We start from the raw sequence: 17542 nt of genomic DNA on the forward strand, positions 1-17542 counted from the left end.
CATTTGGCTTTTTAATTTTCTCATTTTGAGTTTCAATATAATTATCCTTCTTGAAAAAATAATGGCTGTTCAACATTTTTTAAAACCTTTATATAAAAATATAAAACCAAACTACATTGAAAATACAAACAGAATGGAAGTCTTGGTCCACAGATCTAATACGGAAATCTGACCTTTCTCCTCCACCCGGTCAGCTCCTGGCCTAGCAAGAGCAGCACAGTGGCCAAGAGCAAAGCTGCCTGTCCTCACCCGTTTCTGCAAGGCTAGTGTTGAATGTCGCACAGTCAGCAAACGTGCTTCTTAGAAAGTCGATCACAATTTTTTAATTTTAGAAAGTAAAAATTTCATGAAGCATCATTAAGAATCATCTAAAGTTGATCAAAATCTGTTAGATACTTACCTATAATAATAAAAGCGTAATATGCTAATTAGACCTGACGTCCTTCCGGACAACCTCCCGGACGAAGCCAGGGCTGCGAGGGAAGCCAGTGTCTACTTAGGGTCTTTCAAAATGTTCTAAAACAATTCTGTCAGGATTGGGTTTATGTTGCATTAAGGACTATGATTATATTTATTATTCAAATCCCCATAGCATCCCAACTCTGTAAATCTCTGGAAATACTCTCAGGTGACTCAAAATATTAGTTTTGGAAGACCTATTTCATTGAGATAGCTCGGGATTTTACTATCCTCATCTGTCGAGTCTGGGGTGGGTGGGAAGGACCATCATTTCTTAAGCTACTAACTCTGTCAGTGCCAGAATAGCCTTTCTTGAGTCTTGTATGCTCGGTCTCCTTCCTCTAGCATCTCTTTCCCATGGACCATTGTGGGATCTGCCCTGAGTGCTAGGGCTGGCTCTTAAAATCCATTCTCACCATTTTTGCCATCTCTTTTCTACTGTCTGGCTTTCCTGGAAACCAGGAAAAGGACAGAGAGGACAATTATTTACCATATTAGAGGCCCGATGCACTAAGATTCTTGCACTCAGGGGGGTCCCTCAGCCGGGCCTGCACCCTCTTGCAGTCCAGGACCCCTTGGGAGGATGTCCACCTGTCGGCTTAGGCCCGCTCCCCGCGGGCTAAGCCACAGTCGGACATCCTTAGCACTGCCCAGGAGGCAGGAGAGGTTCCCGCCACCACCACTGTGCTCGCAGCGGTCAGCCCTACTTGTGGCTGAGCGGAGTTCCCCCTGTGGGAGGGCACTGACTACCACGGGGCAGCTCCTGTATTGAGCGTCTGCCCCCTGGTGGTCAGTGTGCATCATAGGGCCTGGTCATTCCCGTTCTGCCTTTAGGGTCAATTTGCATATTACCCTTTTATTATATAGGATATTTATTGCATCTACAGGAATGATGGTTAAATATGTATGTAGAAAGCTTAGAGAAACACATTTCCTCCCCTGGAAGTCAGAGCTTCCAATGTTCCCAAGGCTAACACCTAAAAGAAAAGGCCTTGCTCACCTCTCCTGGTCACCTGGGCACAGTGCCATAGAAGTCTCTGCTGACATACACACTCAGCCTGAGAAGGATGAAGCACCTCATACTGGGAAGCAGTGTATGGATCCCAAAGGAAAATGCAGGTCTCTGACTTCCTGTGAAAAGGAAACTCCACACCCCTGCAGGGTTCTATCCATTGCTGTTCTACGCATTGCTGTCCTAAAAATTTAAATTAAAAATTAAAAAACAAACACTAGCTTACATTTATGAAGTGCTTAATTTTTGTACTGGTATTGAACTAAGGACTTGACAGGTACAATCACATTTCCACTGGAAACATTAGTAAGCAGATCCTGTTATGACCTCTATGCTAAGTGTCACTGAGGATATATCTCAGTCATCAGACTTCAGAGACTAAGCAAATAGATATGCCTTGGCCTCAGCCACAAGCTACTCTTATAAAACAAGAAGAGTAACATTTTCTTTACGGTGTTGTGATGATTAAACAAAGCAATCCATTTTAAATACTTAGAAACAATGCCTGGCATTTAGTAAGCACTTAAGAAATATGGACCATTATCATGCTCATCATTTTTACTTTTATTTTAGCACTAGAGGCCCGGTGCACAAAATTCATGCACTGGGGGTGGGGGTGTGTGTCCCTCAGCCCAGCCTGCACCCTCTCCAATCTGGGACCCCTTGAGGGATATCTGACTGCCAGTTTGGGCCCGATCCCACAACCGGCAGTCGGATGTCCCTCTCACAATCCGGGACTGCTGGCTCCTAACCACTCGCCTGCCTGCCTGCCTGATTGCCCCTAACCACTTCTGCCTGCCAGCCTGATCACCCCCTAACCGCTCCTCTGCCAGCCTGATTAACACCTAACTGCTCCCCTGCCAACCCGATTGCCCCCAACTGTCCTCCCCTGCTGGCCTGGTCACCCCCAACTGCCCTCCCGTGACAGCCTGATCTTTCCCCAAACTGCCCTCCCCTGCTAGCCTAATGGCCCCCAACTGCCTTCCCCTGCTGGCCTAATCTCACCCCTAACTGCTTTCCCCGGCTGGCCTGATCTCGCCCCCAACTGCCCTCCTCTGCCAGCCAATTTGGTTCTGATTGGCCGGTTTCTATGCCAGCCAGCGTCAAAAACTCCGCCTCCTAGGCAGCCATTGGCTCCTCACAGTTCACCCAAATATGATTCTTATTGGTCGGTTTCTGTGCCAGTCAGCATCAAATGCTCCACCTCCTAGGCAGCCATTGGCTCCTCACAGTTGACCCAGATTTGGTTCTGATTGGTCGGTTTCTATGCCAGTCAGCATCAAAAGCTCTGCCTCCTAAGCAGCCATTCACTCCTCACACTTGACCCAGATTTTGTTCTGATTGGTCAGTTTCTATGTTAGTCAGCGTCTCTGGGCCTATCAATGGGGCCTGATCAGAAAGGCAGGGCTGATCAGCAGCCCCAGTGGAGGCCTGGAGAGAAATGGTGGTGCGGGCTGCTGGCCAGGCCTGAAGAGAAAGAGAGAGGCAAGTGCTGATCAACAGCTGCCACAGAGGCTACGGATCAGACCCTGCTTCTCTCTTCAGGCCTCTCTCCAGGCCTGATTCTCAGCCCCCGCAGCAGTCAGTGCTGGGTCTCCATGGCAACCCAGTGCTGACTGCAGGATTGACTTCCAGTTGGTCGAGCCTCCGGTCATTGTGGATGTGACGGACCCAGGGTTTTTATATATTAGGATTATCATTCCAAGAGAGAAAGAGCAAGGGTACCTTAATGCCATCCGCTTTAAGAGTTGCTTTTAAACAGCCACCTTTTCACTCCTTAAATTTTCTCCTTAATTTGAGACTAGAACCCCAAGCCAGCCCAGGTTAGCTTATGGATACCAATGTTACCCCCCCTCCCCCCCCCCTCGCCGATATCTTTTACATAAAATGAATTGTTAGCCACGTTTCATATTAGCAAGCATAAGAATATATATTTTTCAACACCATGGTAAAAGGAAGCCTTTATGGAATTGTTCACTTTTTTCCTAGCTGAACTTGATTTTCTAACACCATGTAAGCTTCAAATATAACTTACAGAACATTCATGACATGAATGGTGAAGTTGTCATCTGTACCCTTTTAAGTTGACGTGTATGTATTATGCAGACAGACCTCACCGTTTGGGGACCAGCCACCGTTGAGCGGCCTCTGAAAGGAATCCAGAATAAGCACGTAATTGACTCCACTCCAGAAAAGGGGGGGGAGCAGAACTGGGGCTACTTCAGGTTTTGTGTCCACATGTCCCGTGAGTCCAATACAGAGCATTTTGTGTTGCTTTGAAAAATAGTTTAGGCAGGTTTGAAACCACACTGAGTTTCCCTCCGCCGCCAGCATTGGGGCTTTTGTAGTGTGGATTTTCTCTTACCATTATTAACAAAGCTGTTTTGGCTTTTGGGCCTGAACATTTAAAGATCTTAGTTTAACTTTTAAGTTGCTAATGTATCCCTGCCAGAAGCAAAGCTCTGTCCGGTTGCAAGAATTACATTGGAAAGAAACGGGTTAGAAAAAAAAATGTAAACATTATCAAAAATGAAAATAACATCTGAACAAATAATCTGCTCTCTTTTCCTCTGATTTAACACGGTGTCAGCCACAAGCCCAAGTATGTGGTGGTAAAAGTCCCATCAAGCCCATTGTTTGGTCCCCTTTTCTTAAACAAAACCCAGTCATCTTGGCTTGTGGGCAAAACCTTAAGGGAAGTTGTTCACAAATTCATAGTGTTTCTGTTTGGAGACGTTCTCCCTCCCCCAAGTCTGAATATTCTTTATCTCTTTTGTTACTGGCTAAACATCTGAACTCTTCCAAGAGCTCCCTGTGACCTTGAACTCCAGATAAATACTTTCTAACCAGTCTGTCCCCTGGCTGCTGCCCCACGGCCTAGTGACATTTCTGAGGGGGAGCAGCCGAGCCCTGTGACTTTTTTGCTTCTCTGCCACCCATATCTTCTGATGAGTTTATAGAAAGCCTAGCGTGTACCAGGGGTGTCTGCATAGTTAGTCTCTGCCCTGGGGGGCTGGTGTTTGCTCAGTCTCAGATGGAGGCTGTGAGTTCACATAGCCAGCCAGTTCAGGACCCTGAGTTTCAACCTAGATTGCACTAAGTCCAAAACTGTTGGTTCTTTCCGTTTTTGAATACCCATGCTTTCTCCAGTGGCAGCAGGCACTCAGTCAAAGAAGGAAGCGATCCGGGAGGCAACCCCACGTTTTCTAACTTGTCCCTGCCTCCTTCCTCGCTCATCACCAGGACTCCAGAGCCACTGAAAGAGGGGTGTCCTCCTGGAAAATGGTGGGTCTGGGGCAAAGGCATTTATGGGATTCAGGAAAGACTATTTTGTTTTACTGATACAACAATTGACCCTAAGATTGTATCGCCTGCACATACGAAATAATAGAAATGATGTGCATTTGCACTGAGTAAATAGAGCAGATTCTTCTGTATTCCTACATAAGATTAGGAATATAATGGCTAATTAATTCAAACCATTATGAAAATGGGCCCAGCATTAGCTTTCTTTGTGGTTCTGGGGAACAGGTTCTCACAGGCCCCGGTTGTTACTGTCTCTAAACCTTTGAATTGGTCATTTGCTTATTTTCAAAAAGTCGGTTGTGTATTCTGAGCCATCTCTCCGCTGCATTGGAGGCAGCGGGAGAGACTGGATGTCTGCCTCCCGCCCTGAGCCACTGCCGCCGGGGGAGAATATGTAATACCCAGCTTGGAGTAAGTGTTTAGGGGCCTTTCAGTGGTGGTTTAAAATAATTACGGTGAGGGCTTTGGTAAAAGCCTTTATCCACAAAACTATTTAAATGATATAATTATATCCCCTACCTCACTCTTCCTTCTTTTCCCTGGATGTATCTCTTTTTGCTCTGTGCCCCACCCAACACTGAAACATAAACTTGGACCCAAACTCGACACTCTTCTCTCTCTCTCTCTCTCTCTCTCTCTCTCTCTCTCTCTCTCTCTCTCTCTCTCTCTCTCTCCTCTCTCTCCTCTCTCTCTCTCTCTCTCTCTCTCTCTCTCTCTCTCTCCCTCCCTCCCTCCCTCCCTCCCTCCCTCCAGCAAACCCACAGTGAGACAAGGAGGCATTTGCCTGATGGAACCTATCACGATCCTCAAACCCACACCCCTGCCCAGGGGCCGAGAGAATTTACCCAGCACTATAGCTTCCTCTTCTTACCTTTTCTACGTGTAACCCTTGACCTTTTTCAGATGACATGACCCCACAGGGATATTGGACCATTTCCTCAATTACAGTGTTTCATATCTACCCCCACCCCAGAAACCCTATGTCTGTATATCAGCAAAGCATGGGAGTTTTTTGTCTCTTTCCCTCTGCATGTTTAGCAGTATGTATTGATTAAATGCATTTGCTGGGCTGTCTTCCACTAAGCTGATTCGGAGGAGGTCTTGGGCCATATGTTTTTAATGACTTCATCTCTGTCTCTCCTTACCCATTTTGGAAAGGTTACACTATGTTGTTGGTTCTAGGAGAATATGTTTTTAAAGGTAACTTTCTAATATATATAGTCTGGGAGTTCAGAAACACCAGAGCTTTTTGATCAAAAACTATGTCCGAGAGAGCTAGTAACCCTGACTGGGGTGAGTACTCAATGGACCACTTGTGTATATATAAATGTAGTCTCTCTCTACTCTCAGGTAGCTTTTCACAACTTATTACAGCCTACAGTAGCGACAGGGGTAGTAGGTATATGTATTACCTGGGGTATATGGAATGTCTAGTGTTCCACTGAATCAATAACACATTGTTGAAAAATAGGTAATACCCAGTGGTTTATTCCGATTGCTATTGTGAGAGTCATAATTCACTCATTAAGAACATGCTAACATTGTCCATACTTCATATGGTCATAATGAGTTAGGAAGATTATCCTTGGAATGTTCTGTTAATTTGTAATTTTAGGGTGTGAACATTCGGAGAGTGTAAAAATAGAGAAAGAATGAAACATTCTGTGGTCAAAAATTGGTAAATACCTCATGTCTTAAGTGATGATGAGGTGGGACCACAAACCACCAAAACAGTTAATAAAATATGTGTTAGTTTAAGATTCTTATAGATATCCTCTTATTTGGCATTTGAAATAAACTGATAACAGGTTTTTAAAGGCAGACCCCTAGCAAACTAAAGATTTTCTTCACATTCTACACCTCCTGGCCAGCCCCAACTTCCTAACACCCCGCTTCATTATGGCTGCACATTTGAACGTTACAGGTGGGCAGTGGTTTTCTCTGCACGGTTGTGACATGTGCACATCAGCTGACAGATTCTAAAGAGCTACTTTCCAGTGGCTCAGCCTCCAGCTGGTCTCTGTTTGAGCAAAGACGCCGTCTTTGTTCCCCAAGATTCCTGCCGGGTTCTCCTGTAACATTCTGTTGCATTTTGCCCTTTTTATGGAGAGCAAGTGAAAACAGAAACCTGTGGTGTGGATACTAAAGTAAGAAGTTCGGGCTTCATAAACTTAAGTTCATTCTGACAAGGGTGACAGTTGCATGTCTCCCAAAAGTGAGTCATCATTAGCCCAATTGTAGGCTTATTTCACTTCCCTGGCGGTGAACTCATGAAGGACAAGAACAGTGAAATACATTGTTAAATATCGTGTCCAAAGTCAAAGTGCACTTTAGAATTTTGATAGGTTTTTTGTCTTTTCTTCCTGGGAACCGAATCCTCCTTTTCAGTTTATCATTGGACCTGCACACACATATCAGATCCCCAGGTATAAATGTAAATGCCAAGTATGTACTTATTTGTATTACGACCCAGACACCAACCTGCACTTTGGACTAAATAGGTATAAGGAGACTTTCTTCTTTAAACTTCTGCTGTTTGGACTTAGCCTTGCTGAGGACACCCTCTGGGTCATAGTGACTGCACGTCCTTTCTGCCACTGCAAGTGGCTGCGGCCCCAGAGCTGGGTGCGGAAGCCACAGCCCTTAGGTGTGCATGTTGGACAGTTTCTCTCTAACCTTCTGGTTAGACGTGGCTAACCTGTCTTCTAGTCAGAGGTTAGAGCAGGGGTGGGCAAACTTTTTGACTCGAGGGCCACAGTGGGTTCTTAAACTGGACCGGAGGGCCGGAACAAAAGCATGGATGGAGTGTTTGTGAGAACTAATATAAATTCCAAGTAAAGGAGCGGAGGGGAGAGCAAGAGAACCAGATAGAACAGCCGGATCCGGCCCGCGGGCCGTAGTTTGCCCAAGGCTGGGTTAGAGGCTTCTGTTTTCCTTTCCTCAGGGATATTTCCACATTCTCTACTAGGGATATCCTCCTAGGTAAGACTGTCTGTTCTGTAAACTTCTGAAAAGAATCGGGGAGAAAAAAACCAAAAGGCTGGAAGCTGAAAAGGGCCATTTTTATGCAGGGGCTCTGCAACATTGCAGTTAGAACCATCAAAAAACATAGTGCTGAGATGACCCAGCGGGTTCATGGCACATCTGGCCTCCAGGTTCCTCAGATGTTCCGAGCAGAGTTTGTGCCAGAATGAAAATGACATCTTGCACGCGGTGAATCTTCCCAGACAGGTCAGGGCTTTCGCTTCGTCTCGCTGTAAAACTGCCAGATGCCATTGTCTCCGTGTCCTCTGGGATTCTTATCCAGGGTTTCCTTGGCAAAGGTCATGTGAAAGTAATGAAGAAGATTGCCATAAAGGTGCCAGTCTCCGCTTTCTTTGAGACTGTTGTTGTTTTATGAACATGTTCATCTATTTTACCAGGCTGTACCCTAAAGATTCCAATGGAACTTTTTCAAAGCCTTCTGATTGGAGGTGTCTTTGTGAGGAATTCTGTTTGACCTAATTATCTGCCAAGTATCTTTCTCTTTTCTAAGTATGTGTCTTATAAACTGAATGTATATTGTTTACTTTTCTTTTTTTTAATTTATCTCTGTTATTGAAAGTATTACCAATATCCCCTTTTTACTCCCATTGACCACCTCTACCCCACTCAAGTCTCCTCCCAGGCCTTCCCCGCACTATGGTCTGTCTGTGGGTTATCATATAAGCATGTAAGTTCATTGGTTAATCTCCTCCCACCCCACCCCCCTTCCCTCTGAAATATGTCAGTCTGTTCCATGTTTCAGTGTCTCTGGATCTATTTTGTTCATTAGATTCCATATCTGAGTGAGATCACGTGATAAGTGTCTTTCTCATGCGATACTTTATTTTGCTTGTCATAATACTCTCAGGTCCCTCCATGCTATCTCACAGGGTAAAAGATTCTTCTTTTTCATACTGACCCACTGTTACAACCTGACTTGATCTCTGAGTAGCTAGTCAAGATGTTCATTTTGTTGTATTCATTAGACAATTTATATTATTTGAGACAGAAATAATCCTTGGGTCATAATGTCCACTTTATTCTCTATTTTTTCTATAATAAGATAAGCATATTATTGTTTTACTTATTGTTCTAATTAAGAGTATCCAGTATTATGCATGAGTTTCATAGACAGCAGAAAACAATCCTCAAAATGGTCACACAGGAAAAACCATTGTAACTTCCCACAAAATATTCTTCATTCATTAATCATTTCATTATTCTTTTATTCATTTTATTTAATCTCTTCTTCAAAGGCCTCAGTCTGAAGGGAAAATAAGATATAAACAAATAAGCTATTATACATCATGCTACATTACATAAGTACAAACAAAGTCTTTAAAGAATCCAAAAGGTGGGAGTATTTATGGCATCTAGAGGACTCAGTAAAAGTTGGATCAAGGGCCCTGACTGGTTTGGCTCAGTGGATAGAGCGTCTGCCTGCGAACTGAAGGGTCCCAGGTTCGATTCCGGTCAAGGGCATGTACCTTGGTTGCGGGCACATCCCCAGTAGGGGGTGTGCAGGAGGCAGCTGATCGATGTCTCTCTCTCATCGATGTTTCTAGCTCTCTATCCCTCTCCCTTCCTCTCTGTAAAAAATCAATAAAATATATTAAAAAAAAAAAAGTTGGATCAAGGGACCATTTATTGGTTTATTTATTTGTTCATTGTTTTTAGTATGCAGTCTTGAATGGGGGAAAATAATGGCATTGGGAAGAAAAGATGCAAGAGGGAAATGAGTGGAACAGAGGTGAGGAGAAGAGGGTTCTAACCCCTAGCTTAAGAATGAGGGAGGATTAGGTAAAGAGAGGGAAGTGTTTAGGTGAAGAGAGGATAGTTGAGGGAATTCTTTCTGGTATAAATGCTCCCGGTAAAGCAGGTAGATGTTTGCAGAAGTGACAGGGGCCAAATTTGGAATCTTAAGAAGGAAAGATCCGGAGTAGCCTCTGGGAACAATGAAATCCACGGGCCATGGAGGGCAGTCTGCATCAGTAGCAATGAGCACCCCTGGGAGAGGAGACAGGGGAGTAGAGCCTGTCTGCATGGGGCGGTGGTGTTTCCCTTCTTTGTTGTTAACTGAGAACCGAGGAGAAGGTTGGTTGTGGCCTAAATTATGCCCTAACTGGTTTGGCTCAGTGGATAGAGCATCAGCCTGCAGACTGAAGGGTCCCAGGTTCGATTCCAGTCAAGGGCATATACCTTGGTTGCAGGCACATCCCCAGTAGGGGGTGTGCAAGAGGCAGCTGATCGATGTTGCTCTCTCATCTATGTTTCTAACTCTCTATCCCTCTCCCTTCCACTCTGTAAAAAATCAATAAAATATATTTTTAAAAATAATAATAAAATAAATTGTGAATTGATAAGGCTGGCAGGCGGGTAGAAGGTCCAGGGCTATGGGCTTCCATTGAGCTCTTGGCTGTGGGTTGAGAGAATAGAGTTGAATGACTGACTAAAGTGTCCACACGGGATACAGGTTATGGGAGGTACAAGCAAGTCCCACTTTCCCTGGCTCCCTCCCGGACCTAGATCGCTCCGTGGTATGGCGCCTGAACCCCAGCCTTGCCCCTCGTCTGTCTGTCTCCCCAGGTTGCCTTTACCACTGACTCTCCCTGATTATAGCAACAGTTGCTCCTTTTCTTCCAGCCCACCAAGAAGACTGTGTGGAATGAGGAGATACAGAGCCTTTATTTGGTTGTACTATGTGGTCTTTTATTCTTTCTCTGATTTAGCTTCTCGTGTATATATTTTCACTTTCACATGTCACTAAGTTTAAATGTTTAAACATTTCCCCCCTTCAGTAGCCAAAATGAAAACAAAGCAACAGCTAATATAGTAATAAATTTATTTCTAGCTACCAGGAGATAAGCTTCAATGCAATGTGGCCATAAAGTATGGCTCCCAGGCTTAGGGGAGAAGCAATAAACTTTTATAAATAAAGGAATTTTAAAATACTCCTGGCAGTCTAAATAAGGGTAAAATATAACTTATAACCGGCAGCACACAGCCAACACCAGAGCTACTTGCAAAAGAAAACCATGAACTAAAATAAGAAAACGTTTGCAGGATTTTTGTTGTTACCTTGCACCTTAGGTGGGCTGGGCTGGAGAATTCACTGTGAGACGTTTTTGACTCACCTTCAGATATTTTATCCCAGTTACATCTCCCAACACCTTTGGATTTGCTGAAGCTCTGTGACAGTCACCAAGGAAACCCAGGGTACTCATGCCACAAATAAGAGAATTCTCAGCAAAGGTTAAGGCTTTATAGAACACCTTCCAAAAGAGGGAGTGTCGTAACCCGAGACCAGTCCCACAGGGGGTTATAAGGGAACTTGCCCAGCTCAGGGGTTGACTGGGGTTTCAGTCTTGCTCTGCAGCCGATCTTTAAAGAAATGTGAAGTCCTCCCAAGGGCCATCTCCGGTTTCACTTGGGTTTTCAGCTCAGGAGACTCTTGGGTAAACACTTTGAAAAATACGGTGGCATTTTAGTGAGCAATTGATTTGAAAAACTGTTGAAGTAATGGATTATTCCTCTGGAAAATTAAGGAGCAGACAAGAGAATAATGCTCTCCCCTTCCCTCTTCTCTTCTCTCTCTCTCTCCCCTTCCCTCTCTCTCTCTCTCTCTGTCAAATCAGAAGTGATAATATAATAGAGGGGGAAATGGAATGCTGCCAATAGGATGAAATCAGAATTTATCAGTGCTCTCATTCAATAGCTTCTATTTCCCAAGCATCTGTACTTGCAGGCCAACTGTGTTTGTTGCTGGGAAGCAGGTTAAAGGTGGTTTGTCCCCTCCAGGAACTGAGGGCCTTGCTAGCATAGAGTGAGTTACACCTGGCAGCAGGAATGCATCTGGGAGGGCTTGGTAGGTACTAGTAAGCTTACACTGAGTGGCCAGATTATTATGATCTCTGAACGCATAATAATCTGGCCACTCAGTGTGTGTGTGTGTGTGTGTGTGTGTGTGTGTGTGTGTGTGTGTCCTATATAATAAAAGGCTAATATGCAAATAGACCGAACGACAGAACAACTGGTTGCTATGATGCGCACTGACCACCAGCGGGCAGACACTGAATGCAGGAGCTGCCCCCTGGTGGTCAGTGCACTCCCACAGGGGGAGCGCCGCTCAGCCAGAAGCCAGCCTCATGGCTGGTGAGCGCAGCAGCAGTGGGGGGAACCTCTTCCACCTCTGTGGCAGTGCTAAGGATGTCCGACTGCCAGCTTTGGCCTGTTCCAAGAAGTGGGCCTAACTGGCAGTTGGACATCCCCTGAGGGCTCCCAGACTTCAAGAGGGCACAGGCCGGGCTGAGGGACCCCCCCGCCAAGTGCACAAATTTTGTGCACCAGGCCTCTATTATATATATAATATATATATGAGGCCCAGTGCATGAAGTCATGCATGGGTGGGGTCCAGCCAGCCTGGCCATGGGTAGGGGACATGGGCGGTTGGCCGGCCTGCCTGCTGGTCGAAGGGACAATTTGCATATTAGCCTTTTATTATATAGGATATACACTGAGTGGCCAGATTATTATGCATTCAGAGATCATAAAAATCTGGCCACTCAGTGTATTTTAGAAGGTGGTAGACCAGCCTCTGGAGGGAAAGGCATTCGTTCCAAAGAGAGGAAATGAAGGGGTTGAGATGGGAAGTAGAATGGATGTTCATTGGGCTTCTATTGTGGAAAGCCTTCAATACCATTTTAAGGTGTTTGGAATATATTGTGTAGATTGTAGACAGTAGGAAGCCATAGGAAAAAAGAACAAGCAGAGACATGATCTGTGTTTTAAATTTGTTTCATAAAGAGAAGTCTCTGTTGGCGGTAGAGAGATGGGAGACAGATGATGGGGCTTTAGGGAATCAGCAGAGGGAATGCGTGGGCATTCCTTGTATAATTTGCTAGGCCTGGTCCTGGCTGAAGTTGGGTTTGTTTTGCGGGGTTGTGCAGAGAAAGACAAGCTCACACAGAAACTTAATTCTCAGTTTCGTTTCACGACTTAGTAGCCATGTGTTCATGGGCAGGGAACTTAAACTCTGTCTCAACGTTACTCGTCTACAGAATGGGAATAACAGGAGGCCTTCTGCGTAGGGTTGTCATACGTTTAACTAAAATGTCATATCTGTATGTGTAGCCTTTAGAACCATGCCTAGTATGTGGTACATGCTAAATATTGTCTCACTTCATTTGCATTGTTTATCAGTTCATTAATTCACTTGTTTGTGCATTTACTCTATGGGAAGGCAGTTTTAAAACAATCCAGGTTAATCTACTCTAGATTGTCATTGGTAAATTTTGCTTGCCGAATTTTACTGACTTTTTTTTTTGGGGGGGGGGGGCCTCCTTTTCTTAATTCCTCTTCGGCCAAACATTTCCAGCAGGAAATAAGAGGGTGATGCTTATAAATTAAAATAGCTACTTCCCCTCCATGTAAAGTGTGAACAGAAAATTGTGGAAAGAATGCTGCTGTGTGGTGGTTCTTGGGGCCAGTGTGTGACAGGGAGCAGGGGAGTGTTCAGTAAGGCTCCAGTGCTGGGGAAATGGGGCCGGCTTGCTTTACAGTACAATCTGGTTCCATTATTTTGGTCAACGGATTCTGAAATTCCAGAACCTAGCATGAGCCACACTTGAATATGATTGAGAAACACCTCCCCAAATCCCCAATATAAAAGTTTAATCACCCATTCCTTTGCTTCCCTCTTTGTGAAAATAACTTTCAAATGACTGTACCACATTCTTAAATTGGAACAATACTTCTATCTCCCACGAATATAATAAAAAATTATGAGTATTTTCATTGTAGGTCTATTTTATTATATAAATGTATATTTGCATTTATTATATAAATAACTGCAGGCTCAGATATTAGCACTCAGAACAAAGCTCTAATAGGAGGGAATCGCTCCTTCTTTTTTCTTGTGCGGAGCCAGGATTCTGTTTCTTCACAACGTTAGGGCTCTTATGAAACAGGAAATGGGTCTCATTAGCTTACAGGAAGAATCTACAGGATTTGGGGAGAAAAACGAAATATCCTGAAACGTTTTGCCTTTGAAGAGCTGGGAAAGCAGTTCTTGACAGAGGAGAGACTCATACAGCTTCTCTGTATAGTTGAGGTGAACAAAGCTTTCCTTGACACTAAAGGTTTTTATTGTACCTGAACGTGAACTCTTCATTGATGGAAGGGCTTCTTTTGTTTGATCCATCAAGATTACCAAGCCATATGTCACCATCTCCAACTAGAATGCAGCATCATGAAACAATGATTAAAGTTACAGGAGCCAATTCGTGAAGTGGCAAGAGATGATAGATACTGCATTTTCTCCTGTTGGTTACTGGGAATTAAATTTCAATAGCATCGAGTACTTCTGAAAGAAAGCCCATAAATAATTTAAATGACGTGTTCCAACTTTTCTCCTTGACTTATGGCTTAGCAGTTTTGACTAGCTCATAAATTAGGGCAATGTTGTCTTTTAATAAGATAATTTGCTGAACATGTTTTTGAGGGATCGTGATTGTGTGGTTAATGAGCAAAGGTCGCAGGGGATTGGGTGATTTGTAATCTAGTCCCATCCCTGTAGGAACACACGTGTGACTTCAAGCAAGCAAATTATTTCTCCTGATAATGTTTGTCCCATCTCCTTTGAGGGGCTTTTGTGAGAATCAAATGAATGGAGGTACATGAAAACCTCAAGCACTAGAAATAGCTAACTATAGTTGCTGAACATCCTTAAGGTAAAACAAATGAGCATTTTGTTTCTTTGTTTACTCTTACAGGGAACAAGGGAAACTCTCAGCCGTCACTGCACCACGCTTGGCGATGCTCTTCGGAAGGAGAATGATTTTGCTCTTATAATTGACGGGAAGACCCTCAAGTACGCCTTAACTTTCGGAGTGCGCCACTACTTCCTGGACCTAGCTTTGTCGTGCAAAGCTGTGATTTGCTGCAGGTAAGTTCTCCTTAAGATTGTCAGATTTCAGTAAAGAGCGACTTTATCCTAAGTTCCCTGGTTTTTAAAGTTCCTTAAAGTTATTCTCGCCAGAATTTGTAAATGTCAGGTTATTTATTAATGTAAGGTTCATAGACTGGGATAGACTTTACTAGCAGAGATTTTGAAAGTGAGTCCTAAAAAATCCCTAATAGTTATTGTTCATGATAAGAATTGACAGGCATCTTGCTATTTTCTGCGTATGAAGTCAATCATTTACCTGCATTCCCAACTAGCATTATTTCTGTACTAACTAGCATGGTCATCTACACAGAAATCTCTGATCCTGCTGCCAGGATTTATTCGGGGGAATGGCAGGATGGGAGGCACTAATTAAATCATCTTCCAGAGACTTGAACATTTTCCTGAAGGCTCAGCTATTGGGAGATAATTATTGACTGTACAGTCCTTCACCCTCTAATGTATAATATTGCCTCTACCCTAAAATAGTATAATATTGCCTGTCTCCTAAAATAAACTCTGTTTTCCGTTATCAAGGCCCCACCCACAGAATTTTATAAACCATCCGGTCTTTCCTGAACTTTTTGTCAAGACTCTTCCCCATCTCCCTGTCTAAACTGTTTAAACTATGTCTTCCTAAAACTTCAAGTGTATTCATGACTGCACCCAGCTTCTTCCCTCTGGCCACCATGAATCCTAAGGATTTTCCCCTTCACTGTTCACTTACTGAATCTTACCAGCTGGTCACACTGGGTCCAGGGTAGCAGTTTCTCAAATTGTTTCTCTTCCTGGGAGTGAAATGTTAACAGGGCTTCTGAAGAATTTCCTAGAATCGGTGCTTTTAATTTTATCTTTAAGACTGTACTGTTTGCTTTTATTATTTTCTTAAAAATGTATGTATTTTTTTAAAGAATGTTACGCTTTTTACACCTTTTTATTTTTTGCTCCAGGCTTAGTCACTTAAATATCCTGTATATTATATTGTCTCCAAACTTATTAGCCATGCCATGTAGAGGTTTCCTAAATTTCAATGGAAATATACTTTGTGAAATATAATTTAAATTGTACTTAATAGGTACCCTTTATAAGCTTCATTTCAACCTATAAAAGTGTGTCATAGCTAAAGAATTGAGTTGCTTATTATTCTTCTCAGTGGCATCTATTAATAAATATTACTATAAAGCTCGTGGATAAAATAGTGCACAGATAATTAATATTAGTAATAATCAGGCTCTTTGCTTACTCTTGAAGAAAGAATTGGCAATTTTGTTATCTTAACTGTGTTATTTGCACTTTGGTATCCTAGTTTTTTTTTTTAAATGCATTTTCGGTAACTTTTCCTGGCTCCTGACTCTCTTCATCAGGATAATACTGTGCCAGATTTGGTTGTTTAATCATTGTCACTAATTGGGTCACAAGGATCAAGTCAAGTTTGCTCAAAAACACATTAAGTGATACAACTCTTGGCTCCTATGTGGACACAGAACAGAACCAGGGCTATTAAGATAAAAATGACCAGTTCCCCTGAGTCAGCAGCATCGGTCCTGCGCCTACTGTGTGCTGGACGTAGATGGTGCGCACTGGAGCATGAATAAGACTTCCCGCCCGCTCTCCTCCCTGCATCTCTCTGTCCTTTTTGTGTTAAGTAGAATCACAATTGGTTGGAAAGATGTGGGAGGCCAGTTTTCAACATGCAGCCCTAGCAGCTGAGCCTCATTCTTACAGCATTGCCTAACACCGTACCTCCCACCATTCTTCAAAAAGTTGAACCACAAATTAAACAATAGCAGAGGGAGAGAAAAACTAGAAAGCAGCATCGAGGGAGGAAAAATATGTTCTGTGCTTGTGAAATTCCCTCCCGAGATCCTTGTTCTGGACGCTCACAAGTCACATGGAGCTCAGGGCTCCTCCAGGCCCCGGGGAGGGAGTCCCACCCAGCCACGCACGTGCAGCCCAGCTCTGCAGCCGCGCTTATAAAGACGTGTGTGGCCCCTGCCTCCCTCCGTCCTGCCTTGTGCATGTCCCTGTGCAGACACGGAGATTTATTTAGACTTGTAGGCTTGTGTGTGTGTGTTATGTTTTTAAGTAAAATATCTTTCCCTGCCCCTTTTCTTCTAATTATCTGCATACTCTCTCTTTCCCCATAAGGACTGTGGTTCGGCTTCCGGTCTGGCTTTGAGAATTCCTCTAAGCCCATAATTACATCAGTGCCATTGCCCAGTTTATGTCTCTGCACCTTCTTGGCCTGGTGCCTCTTGGCATATAAGCTCTTGGCACAGACCGTCTTCATGTCAATAGTTTCCAATTTCCCTGCCAATGCCCCTCTCACTGGGCAGGCACAGGTGAGAAGCTCTGTGAACCATTCCTCACCCTGAAACCCCAGTGTCGCTCCTGGTTTTTTTAGATGATGATACTCTCCCAGCCTCAGGAAATTCTCTATTTTACTTCATTATAGGAGATGCTCCCGATAAATACTGGATATTATTTCGAAATACGGTGCAGGACTGTTTCCCAAATTCGTGTTCACTCAAGCTCTATGGGTTTTCCCCTCAATGATCTCTTGTCAGTCTGCACAGGAAGATATTCAGATCCTGCCCTTCGTCTGCAGCCCTCTCTCCGTCTGGGTTGGAGGGAAAGTGGCGGGAAAGGCATCCCGTCATGGATAATGAGTCCCCATATTAGCTGCGTCTTCAGGATTACATCAGCCTCTCTTCCCTGACATTATCAGCGTAAAGGGCAGAGGCAGTTCTTAGTGTTTGCCTAATTGACACAGTTGTGAAGATGAGCTTTTTCCCCGA

At 43.8% G+C, this 17542-nt stretch overlaps 1 protein-coding gene across 5 annotated transcripts in view; it reads left to right on the top strand.

Annotated features, from left to right (window-relative positions):
- The window catches only part of ATP8A1 (ATPase phospholipid transporting 8A1), a 215598-nt gene that overhangs the window by 134415 nt on the left and 63641 nt on the right, over positions 1 to 17542 (top strand). For all 5 annotated transcript variants that reach the window (XM_080676966.1, XM_080676968.1, XM_080676965.1 and 2 more), the window contains one exon: positions 14572 to 14744. In XM_080676966.1, the coding sequence (XP_080533092.1) occupies positions 14572 to 14744 (173 nt within the window). The remainder of the gene's footprint in view (positions 1 to 14571; positions 14745 to 17542) is intronic.

The sequence above is a fragment of the Plecotus auritus genome, assembly GCF_963455305.1.
Source record: "Plecotus auritus genome assembly, chromosome: 1".
Taxonomy (NCBI): domain Eukaryota; kingdom Metazoa; phylum Chordata; class Mammalia; order Chiroptera; family Vespertilionidae; genus Plecotus; species Plecotus auritus.